At 39.0% G+C, this 21,054-nt stretch overlaps 3 protein-coding genes across 3 annotated transcripts in view; 1 reads left to right on the top strand and 2 right to left on the bottom strand.

Moving 5' to 3' along the window:
- The window catches only part of LOC119783708 (voltage-dependent T-type calcium channel subunit alpha-1G-like), a 139,415-nt gene extending 136,594 nt beyond the window's left edge, over positions 1-2,821 (top strand). Inside the window, exon 35 of the mRNA XM_038285347.1 lies at positions 1,019-2,821. Within this exon, the coding sequence (XP_038141275.1) occupies positions 1,019-1,717 (699 nt within the window). The 3' untranslated portion in view covers positions 1,718-2,821. The remainder of the gene's footprint in view (positions 1-1,018) is intronic.
- A 1,190-nt stretch (positions 2,822-4,011) lies between these two features.
- LOC119783704 (synaptogyrin-3-like) lies at positions 4,012-11,377 on the bottom strand. Its single transcript, XM_038285344.1, has 4 exons — positions 11,047-11,377; positions 9,007-9,241; positions 8,738-8,883; positions 4,012-5,310 (listed from the first exon to the last, which is right to left on the bottom strand). Exons 1-4 carry the CDS (start codon positions 11,149-11,151, stop codon positions 5,083-5,085), a joined length of 714 nt encoding a protein of 237 aa, XP_038141272.1. The 5' UTR covers positions 11,152-11,377; the 3' UTR covers positions 4,012-5,082.
- A 1,976-nt stretch (positions 11,378-13,353) lies between these two features.
- Positions 13,354-21,050, bottom strand: zgc:136472 (uncharacterized protein LOC678514 homolog; the record flags this gene model as incomplete). The annotated part of the gene is made up of 7 exons (XM_038285261.1): positions 13,354-13,542; positions 13,629-13,718; positions 13,829-14,010; positions 17,010-17,130; positions 17,203-17,400; positions 18,710-18,835; positions 20,958-21,050. Coding segments are annotated over 7 exons (894 nt in total), but the record flags the coding sequence as incomplete, so codon positions are not given.
- Positions 21,051-21,054: the final 4 nt, after the last annotated feature.

Genomic DNA, 21,054 nt, shown 5'->3' with positions numbered 1-21,054 from the left:
ACACTAGTTTCCAAATTACCTTAAATACATTATGCATTCATGTAGTCAGGTATGGGGAGAAAATCGATGCAATATATGTGGGCATACAGTATGTCCCTATAAAGATTTATGGCAAAGCTGGTGTTTTTGTAATTCTGTTGGATTATTGAGGCAAGTTTATTTTCATTTAAAGATGTCAGTTTTTAATTTATAGGTATCCATTTCCATCTGATAAGGACAACGTGGTATTATGAGTATGATAATTGGCAAGCCCCAATGTCTGTTGGTTCCCATCCTGGGCTTTTTACAGTCGGAATAACATGTAGTCCATATCTGATGCACAAAGTAGTACTGGATGGATGGATGGATGGATGGATGGATGGATGGATGGATGGATGGATGGATGGATGGATGGCTTGGTTGGGTGGGTGGGTGGGATGGATGGATGGATGGATGGATGGATGGATGGATGGATGGATGGATGGATGGATGGATGGATGGATGGCTTAGTTGGTTGGTTTGGTTGGTGTGGATGGTTTGATGGATGGATGGATGGATGGATGGATGGATGGATGGATGGATGGATGGATGGATGGATGGATGGATGGATGGATGGATGGATGGATGGATGGCTTGGTTGGTTGGTTGGTTGGTTGGTTGGTTGGTTGGTTGGTTGGTTGGTTGGTTGGGTTGGGTTGGATCGATGGGTTGGATGGATGGATGGCTTGGTTGGTTGTTGGTTGGTTGGTTGGTTGTTGGTTGGGTTGGATCGATGGGTGGAAGGCTGAATGGGTGGATGTTATCTGTTGCATCATTGCTTTTTTTGCAAATGTAGATTTTGTTCATTAAACTGATAATGTATTCGTGTTATTAGTGAAAAGAAAACATAAAATAGCTCTAAAAGTTTTTTTCTTTTACAAGTGTTAACTTGCTGGTGGTTTGCATCTACTAAGAGTCATATTTCATGTATGGTAATCTAGTGTGAGGTAATTTCATTATATCTTAGCATGCGTGTTTTTTGCATGTTCTCTGTATCCAGGAGGCCGTGCGCTGTGACTCTCTGGATCAGAGCGGTTCAGCTGACAACCTGGCAGAAACCTGTCTCACTGTGCCCACGACCTTATCCTCTCCACCACGTCAGCGATCATCCAGCGTACACACTTTGAAATATGCTCACCCCCAGAGGGTCATCTCATGTAGGAGCCACAGCCGGAGCCACAGCGAGGCTACTACCCATGAACATGTACCTGAGCAGGCCATCTGCGGCTCTCAGCCAGACACAGATGCAGAAAAAAGACCCGTCAGCCCCCAGGACCAATGTAATTTGAAGATCACCAGCACTGAATCCACCCTTTCATCTCCACTTCTTTTCTCAAGAGTGGCCTGCCCTGGCACTGGCGCTGGCGCTGGTTCAGACCCCACCCCCAAGCTGGACGATGCTGATAATGAAGTCAATCTTATAAACAGTTCAGTCCCACAGCCTCCTCCTGGCTCCTTACAGAAAAGCGGACACCTCTCCCCAGGTACTGTAGAGCACCGGAATCGCATCAGTCATTCAGCGTCGCCTGTGTCGGGAAGGAACAGGAAGCAGCGGATGAGTCCGCCTCCGGGGGAGGAGCCAGTCACAACAGCAACTCAGTTTATAGACAGCAGTGTTGACCTGAGGAGGCGGACTCTGTCGTTTGACGCAACCAGTGTCTCTCCAAACCAGCAGGAGTGGAGCTCTGTGGATGACTAACAAACTGGGACAAATATTGTACTGAAGTAGGCATGAGAAGGATGTGAGCTGCAATCTAAAACAGAAGGGTCTCCTGTCCCACCAGAGGCCCTGTTCTCTTATCAGATTTCCACTGGGTGTGAAAATAATTTATGATGTGTGTATGAGTGAGAATGCCTAAAGACTCTTTTGTGCGTCTTGCACACATGAAAGAGAAGTTTCCCTTTCTTCTATCATAGTCTTAGCTTTAGTTCACACACAGCAGCCGCCAAGTCCCGGCTCTATTTATTCGACTGGTAAATTCCCTCCTCTTGCTTGCTCTTCACCTGTTGCCATCAGTCATCTTTTTCCCCACAAGCCTAGGTCAGAATACAACACAGCGATTGAAGTTCTTATTTACAGTGCCTTGCAAAAGTATTTAAATGATCTGAACGTTTCTGCATTTTTTCATTTTACAATATCAAGCTGCTTTGAATTTCAGTGGGATTTTGTGTGATAGTTAAAAATAAATTATTGCATAATTGCAGAGGAAAATTAAATAGACATCCATTTTTTAACCCGTTCTACTAGATTAAAATTTAAAAAGCGAGGCATATTAAACCTCTCCTGAGTCTATATATTTTAGAAGCCCCTATAGCTGCATGTCCTCATAGATGATGAACCCCCAGCACCGACCCACCTCAGGTTTAACTCTTAGCCACAAGTTTTCCAGAGTTTTCCAATATTTACTTTTATTCAGTTTCTGCTCTGACCAGTTTCCCAGTCCCTGCTGAAGAGAAGCACTCCCTCAGCATGACTCTCTTACCACCATGTTCTGCAGTTGGAATAGTTTGTCCACAGTGATATTTACTCTGCACCATGTAATTGATTTATTACAGAAAATGAAAAAATAAGCTTTTCATGACTAGAGCACCCTCGATCGGTTTTTTGACTGATTGCTAACTGCAAACATAGGACTTCCTTTGGTTTTGTTTAACACCATTTGAGGAGTTACGTGACTAACGGGGAGCAAAAAGCAGTGATCATCTGTCTGAACGGTAAGTTAACGGAGTTCACTTTAAAGTCCACTATATAGTCCCCGCTCTATATAGTGATTGAGGGATTTAGGGGTTAGGGCAGACGTTCGGACACAGTAAGTTCGTATAAATGATAAGAACAGCAACTTTTAAACAGAGCCTGCACGAGGAGAAAAGGGCTTGTGCATGCTCTTGCACACATTTAATAGGTGTTCCCTCTTGAGCGCGGGTACAGGGTTTTGCATGTGCATTTTATTAAAAGTGGAGTGGGTGGGTCTTTTAAAAAAAAAAAGTGAAAATCTTCCACAATACCTTTAAGGAAAATGTTTGTCCTTTAATGTTATTCAATTGTTCTTGCACTTGAATTTATTTAGGGGTATCAAAGTAAAATAAAAGAATAAAAAATATATGGCACACTTTTCAGGTTTGGATTAATAGATTTATGTGTCAGGTAATTTTTATGTCACTGTTATCTCTGACTCTCTGTCACAATAAATTCAAAATTAAATTATATTAAAGTTTTTGGTTTTGAAGATTCAGAAACATGTGTAGGGGTTTAAGCGATATAAATACCTTTGCAAAGCACTTAATAGTTTTAATCAACATCAAACTACTCAACGTACAGATTTTATAATTATGTTATAATTAAGAAAAACATCTGTCACAACTGAAATGTAAACTCAAAGGAATTAAATAGTTCAAGAATTTTAGTGAAAGGAAAGTTTGAATCATAGATCTGAGGATTAAACTCTGAACATTTGTTGATGTTTAAGTGTTAAGAGGAAAATTGTTTTAGATAAACTTATGGTTTTCAGTATAGTCTTTTCCCTTAATTTATCTCTTCCATTTTGAGCTACAGTGCTTTTCACTGACTGCAGATCTGTACAACATTAATATCTTTTTGATTTTATGTAAATTTAATGCCATAAATGGATCAAGTTCATGAAAGCCTGTAGAATGGATTTCACTTTTGGAACAGTTCAGATAAAACCATGTAGTGTGACCTGGGCTTTAGTTGTGTCTACCTCTCCTTTTTTCTTCCCAGCTCCCATCCATTTGTATTCTCTCCTTTTGTTTCACTCTCCTTCTGTATGTCTTTGTATTCTCAGGGTAGAAGTAGTGCAGACACAGTTAAGTGTAATATATGTGCCTGCAGCTTTGCAGAGTTAGCAGGTCCCCTGTTGTCTGAACTTTGAGCCTGACCCCCTTTTTCTTCCTTGTTGAAAGAGACGGAGCTTCACAGGAGCTGACTTGGATGGAGCTACAGACGGGCTTATGCAAGTGATGAAACAATGCTTACAGTTTTTAGAGGTTATATTTTATTAAAAATACAGGAGTGATATTAGAAAGCTGCATTTCTACATTTCTGAATGTCTGGATAATAGCAGTAAAGGATACTCAGCAAGATGTACATGATTGGACAGAGCTGGAATAAAACCACTTCCTGTCTAACTTTCATATGACTCTTCATTCTGATTCTTTTTCATCCCAAAAACTGACAGAAAAAGCTGATTTCTATCCCGTTTGTGCCCTACAATCTAAAAATACGACCAACATTCAGCAGCTGCCTTCAATACTGCTAATGAATTCAGCTCATCTCTATCTAATTATGGGCTTCCAGCAGATGTTGATTAATATGCCAGACACATCCTCAGATGTCGTTCACAATATTAAATTACTTTCAAAACTGTTCCTAAGATCAAATATAGCAAAAATAAGAGAGAGAGAACATTTTAAAACCATGTGAACAGAGGCAGAATCACAGTTTGGATCATGGTGTGGATGACTACAGTTTATTTCCTTTTCTAACCAGTTCAACAGATCACAATAAAATATTCAAACACATTCATTTCTAACACTGAAACTATAATAAGCAGTTCTGCCAAGAAATGGTAGCATTTCCTGCATTTTCTGTTGCTTTCCTCGTTAATTTCACAATATCCTGGTCATAATTTCAGCCATTGGCTTGTGTTTATTAAAGAGCGACAAAGATTTTACGTCCCACCCGCTAAGTTCATTCGTGAGGCAAGTAAAGCATCATCACTGATCTAATTCTCTTTTTCTGCACTTCATCCTACGAACATGCAGCCAGGATGTTTCTCTGTGTGAATCTGTACATGTGGTTTCAGGTGGTGAGTGACTACATCTGCGCTCGCAAGCATCAATATTTGTGTGTGTACAGAACAAGTGTTTAGAACTAATTAAGCTTAGCCAGCTGTTGCCATGGTGAGAATAGATGTTACATCACTTGACCCAGAATCCCACCTCTCCCTGGAGGGGATGGAAACGCGCTAAAACCAGTAGGGCTGGTGGTCCTCATTTCCAGCTTAATGTGTTGTTTCATTCAGATCACCTCCCCACTTTCCGTATCTAAAAAGCAGGAGCCACAGGTCTCTGCTGTGTGAGTTTCTGGGGGTCCAGGGTTTCGGTGAAGGGTGGAGCTTGGTAGGGGTTGGTGGTTACGATGGTGCCGCCGTTGGGGATGGGGTACGGAGTGGCTCGGACGTTTCTTGGAGGAGGGTCAAGGTGCTGCCAGGTGAATAAGTTTGTTTTGCTGCCGGTCATGTAGCGTCGGAGCGCACTTAGTGTCAACACAGCCTGTTAGAAACCCACACATGAAGAAGAATTGACAATCAGTCTTTATTTACACGTTCACAGGTATCCTTCAATTTTTTTTCTTAAACTAAACTAGCTTAAGGTGGTTTAACAATAGAAGACATAATTGTAGAGGTGAAAATGGCTCTGCATCTCTCACAATTTTAGCAAAACAGTGTTTCATTATTGTGGAAGCTGCAGATAACAGGCCCTGATTGTACTATTCAATCACTCAACCTCCAATTGTTCCATCAAATGCTCCTAAGAATGATGACAACCTTTAGTCTAGAAAAGTGTACTACTTTTTAAGGTGGTTCTAAAGCCAAAAACCAAAACACTTAATTTATCTTTTCCACTTTTCTCCTTCCTTACTTTGTCAATAACTTGTCAATTGTCGGGGGACAAAGCCTTTGATTTATCACTCGTTCTACGTTCCCACCCTCACCTATGGTCATGAGATCTGGGTAATGACCAAAAGGATAAGATCGTGAATACAAGCAGCCAAAATGTTCCTTCGCAGAGTGGCTGGGTGTACCCTTCGAGATTGGGTGAGGAGCTCAGCTACCCGGGAGGAGCTCGGAGTACAGTCATTGCTCCTCCACGTCGAAAGGAGCCAGCTAAGTGGCTTGGGGATTTTTTACAGAATGCCTCCTGGTTGCCTCTCTTGGGAGGTGTTCCAGGCATTTCCTATTGGGAGAAGGCCTCGAGGAAGACCCAGGACACGCTGGAGGGACTATGTCTCTGAACTGGCCTGGTGTCACCTCGGGGTCCCTCCAGAGCAGCTGGAGGAGGTGTGTGTGGATCAGGATGTCTGGAAATCTCTGCTTTCTGCTGCTTCATCCGCAACCCAGCCCCAGATAAAGCGGAAGAAAATGGATGGATGGATGTCAATAAGAAAAAAGTTTTCATAAATCCCCAAATCTCTCTTCATTATAGAGTTTTTTCAATATGTGAGTTTGGTGCTCACGGAGGGATGACAGCAGACTTCAATGGTGAAGTTATGTTTGCAAGTCCTTAAAAAGTGGAATTTGCTATTTGTTTTTGTGCAAACTACTGTTAATAAACACAAGCAAATAAGAATATACTATCCTACTCCCACTTTTAAGGGTAGCCTTAAAAATGTTTTTTTTTTGATAAAGCTTATAGTTAGAGTGGTTATCCAGTGCTATCTCTATGGTAATGCTGCTATAGGCTTAGACAGCTGGAGGACATAAGGACCCCTTTTTCATCATTCTGCTTTATTCTATCTCTATTCTCCCACTGTACAGAATTTGTTAGTTCAATCTTTAACGTTATGCTCTCTCTACTTTTTCTCATAGTAGCTTCATCTGGTCTGTTCCTATTTGGCTGTGACACCATCCTGGAGAGAAACTAGTTTTCCTTTCAGTTTGATGCTATGTTCTGGTTAAATTGTCTCTGTAAAGTGCCTTGAGATGACATTTTATGTGAATTGGTGCTATATGAATAAATAAACTGAACTGAAACTAAAATGTGTATTTCAAACTTCTAAAGATGAATCTTAAGAAAAGAGGCACAACAATAAGGAGTCCATTCTAATTGTGATGGAAATGGATGTCTTGTCAAAACATGAAAATCTCAATCTAACCCATTTAATTAGGAAGCAGAAATCGTCAAAATAATAAAGTAACATGAAATAATACAGCCTTTTTTATTTGGGTTGTTGAATTAGTTACTCATCTTTCCTTCATTTAACTCTAACCTACATTTTGAAAATGGATCACCACAGGCTCCACCATGCAGCTATGATGGAGCTGAAATGTGAAAAAAAAAAAAAAAACTTGTGAAACCTTAGGGACAACTTCAAAATAACAAACACAATGCACTACTCTGTGACATCACAAAGTAAGCATATACATAAAGCAAAGTCAAAACACCAATTCTTGTCATGATTAGAAGTACAAGTTTATCTCATCCTCTGTGTTTATTAAGAAGTTTACCAATAAAGGTTAGGATATAGCTCACAGAGAAACACTGTACCTTTTTGATGAGTTCAGTTGACATATTCAGCAGCAAAACGAATCTATTTAAGCCTAATCTAAGTATCTGAGGAAGCTGAGTTTAAACACTTTGAGGACTAAGAGGAGCCGTCTAACTCATAACTTTTTGTGCTGTCTTAATCTAAGTTCAAATGTCAGCTTTTAGTCTAACAGGTACAAAAACAGCATGCAATGCCATAGTTTAAAATTAATTCAATTATCTTTATATTAATATGTACAAACAACCTAAATGAGGAGGCTGATGGATCTGATGGTAATAAAATAGAATAGAATAGAAAATCCCTTTATCATCCCCAATTAGGGAAATTGTGGTGTTACAGCAGCAAAGGATTATTGCAAAAGTGGTAATACAAATATGGACCTTAAAAAATGTATAAAAATCACAGAATAAGTGACAGAGTGACAGAATATAAAATAATCACTGTTTACTTGTGACTGGCTACTGAAATTATTATCAATGTTAACTCCCGGATATTTAAAATGCACTTGCTAGATTTTGACTATGTAGGACCACTAGGAGGTGATCTCCAGCTGATGTGGGATACACCAGCATCTGCACTGTCTTATCAAGTAATAATGAGTTGGTGTGCACTAACCCACTGTACACCTTGTGGAGGGAGATACTGTACAAGTTAAAACGTCTCACAGCATATTGATTTAGCTGGGAGCTATTACAGTTGTTGGTGAAAAGTGTGAATATGAAAGATTTATGTGACTCGACCCTACAGGGATAGCAGGGCTGTTAAATGCAATATCAGAAAAGCTTCACCCACTGTGGTAAAAAAAAAAAGAACAGGAAATAATGAGACCACTTAGTTCACAATCAACTTACACTTAGCTGTATTTGTTTTTTGTTTTTGTTTTTTGAAGGATGTGTGGCTAAACCAAATTTAAAACAGAGAAAAACCATGAAAAGATAGATATGAAGAGAAAATCTCTAGATTTTAAAACCAGATGCTTTACAGTTTAAATTGCATAATCTCTACTTTTTTTTTGTAAAAAAAAAGAAAAATTTATCATTGATACTGTAAGAGAATTTAGAGCAATGACATGTTAGAATAAACAATCATAGTGATATAGTAAATGGTAAAATACACTACACTTTTATAATAAATAATTTATGTCTGGATTTTTTATTTTAATTTGCAGTTTTAAGCATTCCTTCAATTATTTAGTTATAGTGAAACTGTAGCGCCTTCAGCTCTAATTATAACTGCACTGTGTAAAAATGTGTCAAATATTAGGCAGCATAAAGGATGAAGAGGAGTCTGAAACAGAAGCCTGTTTTAACCCATAAAATGAAATGGATTGGGATCGTGTCCAGCAGATTCCAATATTCCAAATAATCCATGACTTCTTAAATACATATGAGGATGATGATTAATGGTAGTGTGTGAAAAAAAGGTACAAACCCAGCTGAGGATCGAAAAGAAGCAGAAAGCGATGATGGCTCTGGCAGCATCTGAGCCCTGGGCCAATGGCAGCTCATCTGGAGATGTGGCCTGCCACTGATTGGCCAGAAAACAGAATCCAACAAACCACAGAAAGCTGGCCACCCCTAGAGGAGAGAAATAAGATTGTGTTTCATGCCTATCTTTAATTGTTTTTATCTTCCCCCCTTTTTTATCGCTTTGTACAAATGAGGAAAAAACATGTGCAAAAGTTGGATTTTTTTTATTACCAGAAAAGATGAGGTCTAGCAGCACGGCTCGTTTTCGGTCATTGAGGTTACTCATGGAAGGGAAGTAAACATCGAGAATCAGGAAACAGATGCTGCCAAGGAAACAGGCCACGCCCACTGTCATGCCATAATTACAGGCATCAGCGTTTTTGTTGAAGACACATAGCAAACGCTCGCTACCGATGTTGATGTAGCCCTCGTTCACAATGCAGCTAAACACCACAATGGAGAAAACCTGAAGACAGACAAAACATCAGGGATTAAATTCACACTGATGGACGAAGGCCTTCCATTTATCACAAACAATAATATAAAAAGGTAGAGTATCCTCAACCTATTATTACATTTCTCTAAAATGTGATCTGTTCTATTAATTTATTAACTAGACAGTGCAAAAGTTTCAAAGCAGTATTAAGTCACCTAATTTAGGAAAGATTTGCACAGAAATTTTTGTTTGTATCTATTTAACAATGAGGCGCAAAGTCAATATCATCAAGATCAAAGATTGGGAGTGTGGATAAAATGAGGAATGTAAAAAAGAGGTGAGCACAGAAATAATTTTAATAAATAATAATAAATAATTTAAAATAAATATAGAAGCTTTATTTTTCTCAGTGACTCAAAATGGCTTATTGTTGGACTTAATATGAGCAAAATAGCAAATAAAGTCAGCAAATGTTGCTAACCACAACTAAAAGGCAGACTGATGGCCTGAAAGCAAACCAAAATAAATAACTTAAAATTTTTTCACCGTAATGATAACATTTGCCAAATGCACTGAATTTATTTGGCACCTCTTTTAGGCATACCCACTACTAATAGTGAGTAACTAGTGAGTAGCACTCATTTATGTACACACAGCCCCACACCATAGCTCAGATGGATAGAAGAGAAGGGTGACCTACCATTGACCTTAACCCTAAAGATACTTTCTCCATAGTCACTTAGGAGTCTTATATTTAATTAAAAATAAAGAATATTGTTCAACTCATTTAATGCATATATTATGTAGAACCATACATTTATTTAAACCACACTAATGTACAAATATGTGCATAGTTTTATCAGCATGGACCCTAATGAAAATCTAGTCTGTCTTCAGTGATTTTTTTTGGAAAATATAGATGTTGTTGCGTTCATTTTCCAATTGCCTATAGATTATAGGCCTATAGATTGACCATAAGATGTTTTTGCCACTTATCAGTTTTCGGCCACCCCTCAGTGCTCATTGTCCCCTCACCACCCTTATTATAATTTTCTGGAACCGCCACTGATCAGGAGCCATGCTAATGGGGCCACCGCTGGAAATCCACAAGCCATCACAGTAAAAGAATAATACTTTTGGGCAGATATGTCATTATTAGAGAATGTTACTTACTAGTTTATATAATGACTAAAAATGTAACTGGTCTGTGTGTTTGTCTAATAAAACCATCAATTCACTCTGGTTCCTCCAGTTTGTGGATTTGCTGTATTCTTATGTTTGTCAGTTGGAAATATTGCTAATATCTATTTAAAAAAATACATAAATAAACAGCCTGAAATGCTTATTCTGATATTTTAACAATAAAAATGACTTGACTTTGATAGACGGAAGCTTTAGAATGGGGATTTATGCATTGCATTTAAAGCAAATTGGTTAATTATTCATGTTAAAGAACCCCTCAGTATGTCTGTTTAGTTTTTACAGCTGTTTTATCCTTTTCATATTTACCTTATTGCAGTTCAGTTTACCTTATTCCGATAAACCGTGTAAATGTTAATAATGAGGGAAAACAGACACATGATGACTCACAGCTGCACAGCATCACAAAGGAAGCTGGGCTTTCATCCTGATCGAAGCTTTAAACACATAAAGCTTATTTGCTTCTATTAGAAACAGATCATTTCGGTTTCTTATTATGCTTTGTGTGCAAACACAGCTGCATCGCTTCAATGGAAAACAAGACAATGTGAGGCAGAAAGAGAAAGGGGGGCTGCAGGCAGGCCCGTCCATTCACGCAGAGCCGCATTTGACATATGGCAGAGGAAGAGGCTTACCCACGACAGCAGTCTGAGGATGGTGCGAGGGTGTGTGAAAAAGGCGACCGGATCAAAAGGGACGCTTCCGGCCTTCCTGGCGCCGTACGCGCCCGCTGCCTCCATCCCTCCGATGTTCAGCTGCCTGAGAGCGGCTGAGAGAGCTAGAGGAGTCGGTGAGAGCAGCTCGGAGCGGTGGGGTCCCTCCTCCAGCCTCCGGATGAAGTCACAGCGCGTCACCGAAGCATCTGAAGCTGCAGCATCAGGACCAACTTCAGCTCCTACATCTGAACCAATCCGTGTTTTTGTTTTACTGGTTTATCGATAATCGTGGTTACTTTTCAGCCAGACGCTACTGATTTTGAACGAGTTTGCTGTGGAGAGTACATCACCAGCAGAACAAGGAGCCAATGAAGAAAACCGGCTCTGTTCTGAGGAATGCTCTGGAGCCTCTGATTGTCCAAAAACACATTGCTTTAAAAATTAAGAAAATTTGGTTCTGTTATGTTTTCTTTTGAGTATTCAGTTTTACTTTGCTCCATGTTTTCTAGGTATATTGATTTTATTTTTGTATTTTTAGGTTTTTATTTGTTTCTCTCTTGTGTTGGTCTCCTTTTCCCTAGCTCCTTTCTAGACTCTTCTCTTCACACCTGCTCCCAATCAGCTCGTTAGTCCCTTCTTTGTTTCAGTCTCCCATTAATACTCTCATTGTGCAGTTCCTCAGTGCTGATTCATCGCCTTACTTCGTCTCTCCTCGCCTTTCCATGACTCCATGTGCTCTTTTCCCCTGATGTCTCCATGGTTCTGGTTAAGTTTTACGTTTTAAGTTGGATTTTGGATTCCTGCCTCTGTTACCTGTCTTGATTCATTAAAGACTGCAATAACCAAGGGCGTAGGTTTGATTTCAACTTTGGTAGGGACACCATTGGTCTTCAGTTTCATTGGTCTGATGTTATTGGTCTTATGAAAAAATATTCTCTTTTTTTATGCTTAATGTAAGCATCAGGGCACGTTTTGTTTAAAGAGAACAGCAGCTTTTCTTGCTACATCAATACAAATCTTATAGGCACTGCACACACTAGATGATGTTTGTTAATGTTTAAAGCATCACTGGCTCTGACCAATGTGGAATTAGGAATTTTTTCTGCTTTGAAAAGGTATGCACAGTTAAAAGTGCTGCTGCAACAAAGACCAGGCAGCTGCAGCTACCAGGCAGAGGAGCTGCGAGAGGAAAAGAAGCCACAGCTGCAACAACGCTATATAGTAAATTATAAACATGTTGTTCACATCAAATTATTATTAGGGAAAAATAGGTCGGTCCAAAATTTTGGTAGAGACATGTCCCTATGGTCCCTATGCAAACCTACGCCCATGGCAATAACTCACCTCTGCCTCTCAGCCTCTGCATTGGGGTCCTCAAACCTTACCAAATCCTGACAGATTGTGTGTTCAGTGAAGTGTTTCTTCCCCTGAACCGCTCCAATACAGACCACTACAGGAGATCCATTACAGCCCAACATCTCCCCAATCAACAGCTACACTCTTTAAAGAAACTAAGCTATCATAAAGTTACAGAAAGATTTGGTTTCCCTTTGGTTTAATCACATAACTTTTTATCTAATTTAAAATTCCTCTCATTCAGTTTTTAGTAACTCTTTTTTTAGTGTTTGGTCTGATGATGTTACCCCAGCAGATGATGGAAGAACAGATCAATCTCCCACCACAGATATGCAGCATCTTGCTGTAAACGCTGAAGGACCTAAGCTTCCTTAGGAAATACAATCTACTCTGTCCTTTCTTGTAGAAGGCTTCACAGTTGGGTCTGCAGTCTAGTTAGTTGTCCAGGTGAACGACAAGGTATTTATACTCCTCCAGCACCTCCAATTCTGCTCCCGTGATGTTAACAGCTTTAGACTTATTAAAATTTTTACTTAAATCTACAGTCACCTCCCTTGTTTAATTTCAGGATCAGATGACTATTTCCACACCATGGTAGGAGTTCATTAGCTCCCTTTAATCATTGTTTTCTAATCTAATTTCTGGGGTCCAAACCAGCCGGGCCCTCTTGCATTACCTTCTATTGGGCCATGGTGGGTTGTTTTTGAGGTCTTATAGTTACTTCATCATGTTGGACAGGTTCAAAATAAGTGGTTTCTGGACTCTACTGGTCCAGCAGTAATTATGCCTGGGTGTGGAGATGAATGAAAAATGTGATTAAATACAGCTTATCTAAGACTAAATGTTTTCATAGGTAGCTGTGAAATAAATAAAATGTATACAAGAACGTTTCTTGGTGATAAAACTAAGGAAATGTTAAAACAGAGAAAATAGTCTTTGGCAGCACTTTATTTCAGTCAAATAAACCATACCATTGAAAAAAAATACTTAAACCACCTGACACATTCGGATACAAATGTTGTCTTGGCTTTTCTATCAAAGCTCCTCTTTGGGGTTTTTTTGTTTTTTTGCTTCCTCCTCTTTCATGGCCTCAATGTACTTCCTCCTGTCCTCATCCTCCTGGAAAAGCAAAATACAAAAAATATATATTTTTATCACAGAAACTTCACAGTTCTCATATTAAAAAAAAAAAGATGTAGATTTACCTTAACTCTATCTTTCTTTGCCTTTTCCATCTCTTTATCAAGAAACCTAACCAAGTCTTTTATCTCCCTTTTCCCACGGTAAATCACCATCTTCGAAATAACAAATGTATACATTTATCTTTTATAAATTATTTAAACAGCTAAAAAAAACATGAACGTTTTTGCATTTGAGAAAGCATAAATTCATGCATGCTTCATACCCTCTCAGCGTAAAGAGCAGGAAACAGGCAAAGTGATGGGTAGGACCCCTGCAGAGACACGTTGATGTCATTGGCCGAGGCATCGATGCGAGCAACAACTACATCCTTGCGATTCTTGAGAACCTGAGCTAGCTCCTCCCACAGCGGAAACACAGTGCGGGACTTCTCACTGTATGGAACATCTAGGATTTAAGATAAACATTCAGAGTTGGTGAAAACAGTGAGCGGGGGGGAGTTAGGAAGCTCCCAAGGGCCCTTGACTGAGGGGAGCCCTAAAAGAAGAAGAACAGATATATATTTCAAACATATAAAAATATTTTAAAAAATCCAGCAGAAAAATAACTTATCTTTGTGTTCTCCCTCATTTTTAAGCAGTAAACAGTGAAAAAATTTATGAATATATTTTATTAAAATTTGTGTCAATATAAAACGTAAAGTTAACGTATAGTTAATGTATAGTTAGATTTTTATGTTCAGATTCAATTACAGCCATTAAAAGACATCTATAAATCTTGATCATTCTCATGAGCAGCCTGAAGCAGCCACACCAAAAATACATGTTTTGTAATTACAGGTATACATGAATGAAATATAAATTTTCGGGGCCAGTATAAAAATAATCTGTCCTTTAATAAAGTTAAAGTGGAACCTAATAGGACTATATATTCACAATCCAAAACCTATTTTCTTTTCATTTGTACATAGATACAGGTGCTGGTCATAAAATTAGAATATCATGAAAAAGTAGATTGATTTCAGTAATTCCATTTAAAAAGTGAAACTTGTATATTATATTCATACATTACATACAAACTCATATATTTCAGATGTTTATTTTGTTTAATTTTGATGATTACAAATGACAACAAATGAAAATCTCAAATTCATCATATCAGAAAATTAGAATATTGTGAAAAGGTTCAAAATTGATGGCCCCTGGTACCACACTCTAATCAGCTAATTAACTCAAACCACCTGCAAAAGCCTTTAAATGGTCTTTCAGTCTAGTTCTATAGGCTACACAATCATGGGGAAGACTGCTGACTTGACAGTTGTCCAAAAGACGACCATCGACACCTTGCACAAGGAGGGCAAGACACAAAAGGTCATCGCTAAAGAGGCTGGCTGTTCACAGAGCTCAGTGTCCAAGCACATTAATAGAGAGGCGAAGGGAAGGAAAAGATGTGGTCGAAAAAAGTGTACAAGCAAGAGAGATAACCGCACCCTGGAGAGGATTGTGAAACAAAACCCATTCAAAAATGTGGGGGAGATTCACAAAGAGTGGACTGCAGCTGGAGTGAGTGCTTCAAGAACCACCACACACAGACGTATGAAAGACATGGGTTTCTGCTGTCGCATTCCTTGTGTCAAGCCACTCTTGAACCACAGACAGCATCAGAAGCGTCTTGCCTGGGCTAAAGAGAAACAGGACTGGACTGCTGGTGAGTGGTCCAAAGTCATGTTCTCTGATGAAAGTAAATTTTGCATTTCCTTTGGAAATCAAGGTCCCAGAGTCTGGAGGAAAAGAAGAGAGGCACTTCATCCACGTTGCTTGAAGTCCAGTGTAAAGTTTCCACAGTCAGTGATGGTTTGGGGTGCCATGTCATCTGCTGGTGTTGGTCCATTGTGTTTTCTGAGGTCCAGGGTCAACGCAGCCACATACCAGGAAGTTTTAGAGCACTTCATGCTTCCTGCAGCTGACCAACTTTTTGGAGATGCAGATTTCATTTTCCAACAGGACTTGGCACCTGCACACAGTGCCAAAGCTACCAGTACCTGGTTGAAGGACCATGGTATCCCTGTTCTTAATTGGCCAGCAAACTCTCCTGACCTTAACCCCATAGAAAATATATGGGGTATTGTGAAGAAGAAGATGCAATACACCAGACCCAACAATTCAGAAGAGCTAAAAGCCACTATTAGAGCAACCTGGGCTATCATAACACCTGAGCAGTGCCACAGACTGATCGACTCCATGCCACGCCGCATTGCTGCAGTAATACAGGCCAAAGGAGGCCCAACTAAATACTGAGTGCTGTACATGCTCATACTTTTCATGTTCATACTTTTCAGTTGGCCAACATTTCTATAAATCCTTTGTTTTTATTGGTCTTCAGTAATATTCTAATTTTCTGATATGATGAATTTGAGATTTTCATTTGTTGTCATTTGTAATCATCAAAATTAAACAAAATAAACATCTGAAATATATGAGTTTGTATGTAATGTATGAATATAATATACAAGTTTCACTTTTTAAATGGAATTACTGAAATCAATCTACTTTTTCATGATATTCTAATTTTATGACCAGCACCTGTACAGCTGTGTTTAAATAATGTTTATGATACCCTTCTGTGCATCTTTATAGCAGTTTTAAAGCTTGCATACTTTTTGTTTTTTTGGGGGGGCGGGGAAATTGGGGCCTCTTTCATTAGGCCCCAATTTCCGCCCTGTGTAGGACTAATTTAAACTGAGCTTAAGCAGCAAATCTCTCAGGCCCCGTCCACACGAAGACGAACCCTGGCCTAAACGCACAAATTTTTCACCAAACCAGCCTCTCATCCACACGAAGCCGGCGTTTCGGGGGTCTGTAAACGATCTTTTTTTTATTCAGCCTTCAGAGTGGGAAGATTTCGAAACGCCGTTTTCGCTTTTCCATCTTTACGCTCTAACCGCATATTTTTTTTTACACGCATGCGTCATAGCGTCGCCTCTAAACACGCATGCGCGACCAGTATCACAACAACAATGGCGCCGTTGCTGCTAATGCTACTCACCCTGCTGTCGGGCTTACAACAGAATCTTCTTCTTCTGGAATATCTCCAGGAAGAACAGAGCAATATCGACGACATAGTTCAGCACCTGAATTTGACTTAACCACGAAAATGGACCCGCAGGGCAACCATGTATAAATATTAGTGCGCATGCCCAACATTTCGTCGCTTATTTTTGCTTTGGCACGAAAGCGCCACTTACAGGCCTGGCATACATTTTGCAGCGTTTTCATGCATTCGTGTGGACGCTCACATTTATTTTACGTCTCCGTCTTTACGGCAAACGTTTTGGAAAATATCAGCGTTTCGTGTTTGTTTTGACTTCGTGTGGACGGGGCCTCAGATAGAAATAAAATGAATAGAGCTTACACTCTCACATAAGGGTTGGGAAATTGTAAACTTACAGAATAGGACAAAAACAGTCTTGTTGGGGTTGAATGCTACTTTCTCCAGATTGATTCCCACCAGCTCCTTAACAGGCTCCTTATCCCATCCTTCAGGAACAGGCTCACTCTGCAACTTGGGCTGTTAAACCACACAAGCACTTAGCCGACTGAAATAACTGTATATCGACCAACATTTCTGTGTATGGTTTACCTTGGCTTTGCCTTCAAGGTAGGACTGACAGAACTGTTTTATGACCTTCACATCCAAGGTCTCAGACGGCAAATTGTAGGTCACATGATCCGTCAGGTTCACTAGTCGGATATGAGGAGCTTCAAAATGCCGGACACGGAAGTACTCCATCAGTCTGCCGTTACGATGTTCATCCACGTTCACCAGGACAAACAGAATCTGGGCAGAGACACATAAAGGTATATCTTCAAGGCTTTGGAGATCAAATGGGTACTTGGTGATGAATAGTTGAAGATATAGAGTTTCTGAAAAGAGCAGGAGCAGATGTTTTTCCATGTCTGAGATCAAAGGTTTGCTTTTAGAAAAGTCAAAAACAGGAGCTTAAGATCTGGAAATTTACTGTGAAAATTTGCCACTGATTGGTCTGATATGAATCGTAAAACAGTCACTCTAAGTGTGTACGTCTGTTAAAAATCCATTCTTATAATAAACATAAACAGTCTTTGAAAATTAAAAAAGGGTTTAAACTAATCCCTAATCATTAAAATTCTGAGAGACACTCTTTCTTAAAATCTTATGGATTATCATCAGAATGGATTTCTGTCAGTGCTAAAAAAAATGTTCCTTCCTGTCATTGTTCATTTTCATGCAGGACAATTTTTAGGCCTTAGAAAAACCATTAACCTGGATCTGCATCAAAATTCTGATCAGCACATTATTATTCAATGTTTTAAAAGAGCAGCAAACAAAAGTCAATACTGTCAACTTCATCAAAATGTCAAGGAATTAACCCTAACAAAAATGTTTTTTTTTGGCTTAAGATCCACCGTTTTTACATATCTATCTATAGCTGTAAACCACATTTTGTTACTTTAAAAACAGAAACTTGAAACAGTTTTATGATAACTTTAACAAATAAACCACTCCAATGTAGTGTGTGATTACACTGTGGGAGGAAAATAATGCATGTTTGTTTTTTGTTTTCATCCATCTTCTTTTACTATGAACTAAAATTGGCACATTTTTTTAATCCTGAATGGAAATGAAATGCTCTTGTAACCTTATTTCTATTTGCTGTTGGCATGAGGGATCTCCTGTTGCGCTTTGTCCTACAGTATATCGGCAGAAGCCTTTAACTCCTTTAACCTCCTTAAGGAGAACTACCTGCTCTTTCCCTTGTTTCCGACAGCTTTAAGTCTCCAGCCTGTCCCTGTCCTCATTTGCTCTCCTTTTTAGTGACAGACAAGCAGAGGAGAGACTATATCACACTTCAGGTCCTGGATAGTGGTACCCAGAAACCTTGTCAGGTCTGTGCTGTCAGTGAATTTTGAGAGTTTGACCGATTAGTCTCCTTAGACGTACAGTAGTTATTGTGTAGAGGAAAAAGGAAAGTGGGTAGAGTGCTGATAATTAGGGTGCTGGATGTGATGGTTGAGGATGAATGTGATGTTGAAGGTAAATTTGGATGATATGAATGAGGAGGAATATCCCCATTAGTGAAAAAATGAATGAGTTTGTTTGTTTATACCTTCATTCTGAACTCCTCTGCAGCACTGTGGAAAGCAGAGAAAATCTCTACAAAGTCCTCAGAACTTTTGTTGACAAAGAGGAGAGCGTGGTTCAACACAGGGGAACCAAGGATCAGGGAGGCTGTCTGCAGAAAGAGAGAAAGATGAAAAACATACATGATTCCTAGCAAGTCCAAGTCAGAAACAACTCAGAAAACATTGGGAAAATAATGTCCTGTAATATTAATCAAACAACTTTGATGGGACAATGAAAAAATATTGTGTTAAAAAATGTATTTGGTGTTCAGATGGAGGCCAAAAATGAAAGCATTCAGCCAAATTTAACAGCTTGTGTTAATATGAAAAAAAGACTTAATTACCCTGCTTTTGTGCTGCCAGTACTCAGGTTTTTAAAATGTCTTCTCTCCATAACAGAACCTATTTAAATCAAATCCAATTTACCACCTTTTAACAATAGAAGTGGAAAATCTGGGGCTTAATATAAACTATAAGTTAACTTCAGGATTACCAACAAGCAATTCTGTAAAGAAACTATAAAATATATTAATACATTAATGCATTAATTTTCCTATTTGGCTGTGACACCATCGTGCAGAGAAATATCAGCTGTACTGCTGCCATTTCACACCTTTGTTTTTTGATCCAATATTGGCCTGTTTTTCAGTCTACACCTGTTTCTCCGACTGTGACTGGCTGGATGTGCTCTCTTCATCCTCTGACATGGGAGCTGGCTTGGAGCTTGTCTGCCTGGCTGTGTGTTTCCTGGAAAGGGCTGCCTTTTACAGTTGCCTTTTGTATCTCTGCTTCTGTCTGCTTGAACCCCAGTCGGCCTCGGCAGATGGCCGCTCACACTGAGCCTGGTTCTGCTGGAGGTTTCTTCCTGTTAAAAGGGAGTTTTTCCTCTCCACTGTCGCTACAAGCATGCTTAGTGTGAGGGATTGCCTTTAAGTCAATGAGTCGATGCAATCAACAGGTTTTCCTTAGATAGAAAACTTTGAATCAATTTGACTGTATGATCTGGTGAACTGTAAAATGCCTTGAGATGTCATGTGTTGTGAATTGGAGCTATGTAAATAAACTGAATCGGAATTAATTAAACAAAGTAAACAAATAAAAGCAAACATGAGTTATTAATAGTTTACTATTAATATAAACTATTCTAAAACCAGATTCAAAATAAATAAATCAAATAAATAGATGGAATAGATTCAAAATAAAAAAATAAGCATTAATAGGGCATCAGCTGTATCTTTAGAGAGGGTCTCATCAACATTTTTAAAACTAGGCTGAAAGCTGATTCCATACAAATGGTTTCTGATAGCTAAAGTCTGTGCTCGTCTTCCACATTTAAGTTGTCTTCGAGCAAAGGGCTCTGAATTATAAGCCATGACTTAACTATATTTGATTATGATTTAAAAAAATAAGGAGGATTAGGGTTAGTGAGAAACCTTTAAATTTTTTTAAATCCAGAGTAATAACTTTAAATGCAGAAAAAAGTGTGGAAACGTGGGGTCACCAACAGCAGCATTTTGATTATCCTGTGTAACAAATGCATGAAGAGGTCGTTCTAATTGATCCTGAGAATGATACCTTAGAGATGTTTCGTCAGATGGTGGAGAGTGGCTTTAGGTAACTGTGTAAATAATGGCACATTAATGCCATCCAGAGAAATTAATTGGCAAATTCTTTCTTAAGATGTTTAGGTTAAAAACCAATCACCTCTGTTTTATTAGGATATAGCAACTGAATATTAGAGAACATGCTGGCTTTTAAAGTTATGCCTGTTTTCTGGTTTGCTGTTTGAACTTATTCCTTAGCCATGGAGAAAATGTCTCCTGCTTAAAGAGAGCTGAGCAGAGGACAATGGTAAACTAGACCTGCAGGCAGCTTTTCAGAGACAATGGATTGTTATTACAAAGAGACACTGGAGTTGATAATCTGGTAGATATTTTAAATTTTTTTCTATTATTCCTGACCTGACTTCCAGGCACTGTTCATCAGCTGAATGATATGTTCTAGGTCTTACATTTGTTTACTTTCTTCATTCAAAGCTCCCACCCTGCACAGTGTTCTCCTATGATCAGAACCTGAAAAAAATTCAGCCAAAGTCTAAAAAAGAAGTGACACACCATTAAAAAGCCTGGAGAAATGTTGAAGGTCTCTTTAAAATGTAGCATAAAGTGTGGTTCCTTTACAGTAGAAGTTTCACACAGTGCTGCACCTGGCTGGGTATGTTTTATTTAGTACCTGTCCATTGTACTCAGTGACTGGATCCATCATGTAGACGGAGATAAACCTGATCAGCTCCTCTTTCTGTGTTTCTGGCTTCATTTTGAAGGTCTGA

Source organism: Cyprinodon tularosa, unplaced genomic scaffold (genome assembly GCF_016077235.1).
Source record: "Cyprinodon tularosa strain WSP-4 unplaced genomic scaffold, ASM1607723v1 ctg21, whole genome shotgun sequence".
Lineage (NCBI taxonomy): Eukaryota > Metazoa > Chordata > Actinopteri > Cyprinodontiformes > Cyprinodontidae > Cyprinodon > Cyprinodon tularosa.
Note: the sequence above shows the minus strand (reverse complement) of the source record. Positions and strands in the feature narration are given on the sequence as shown.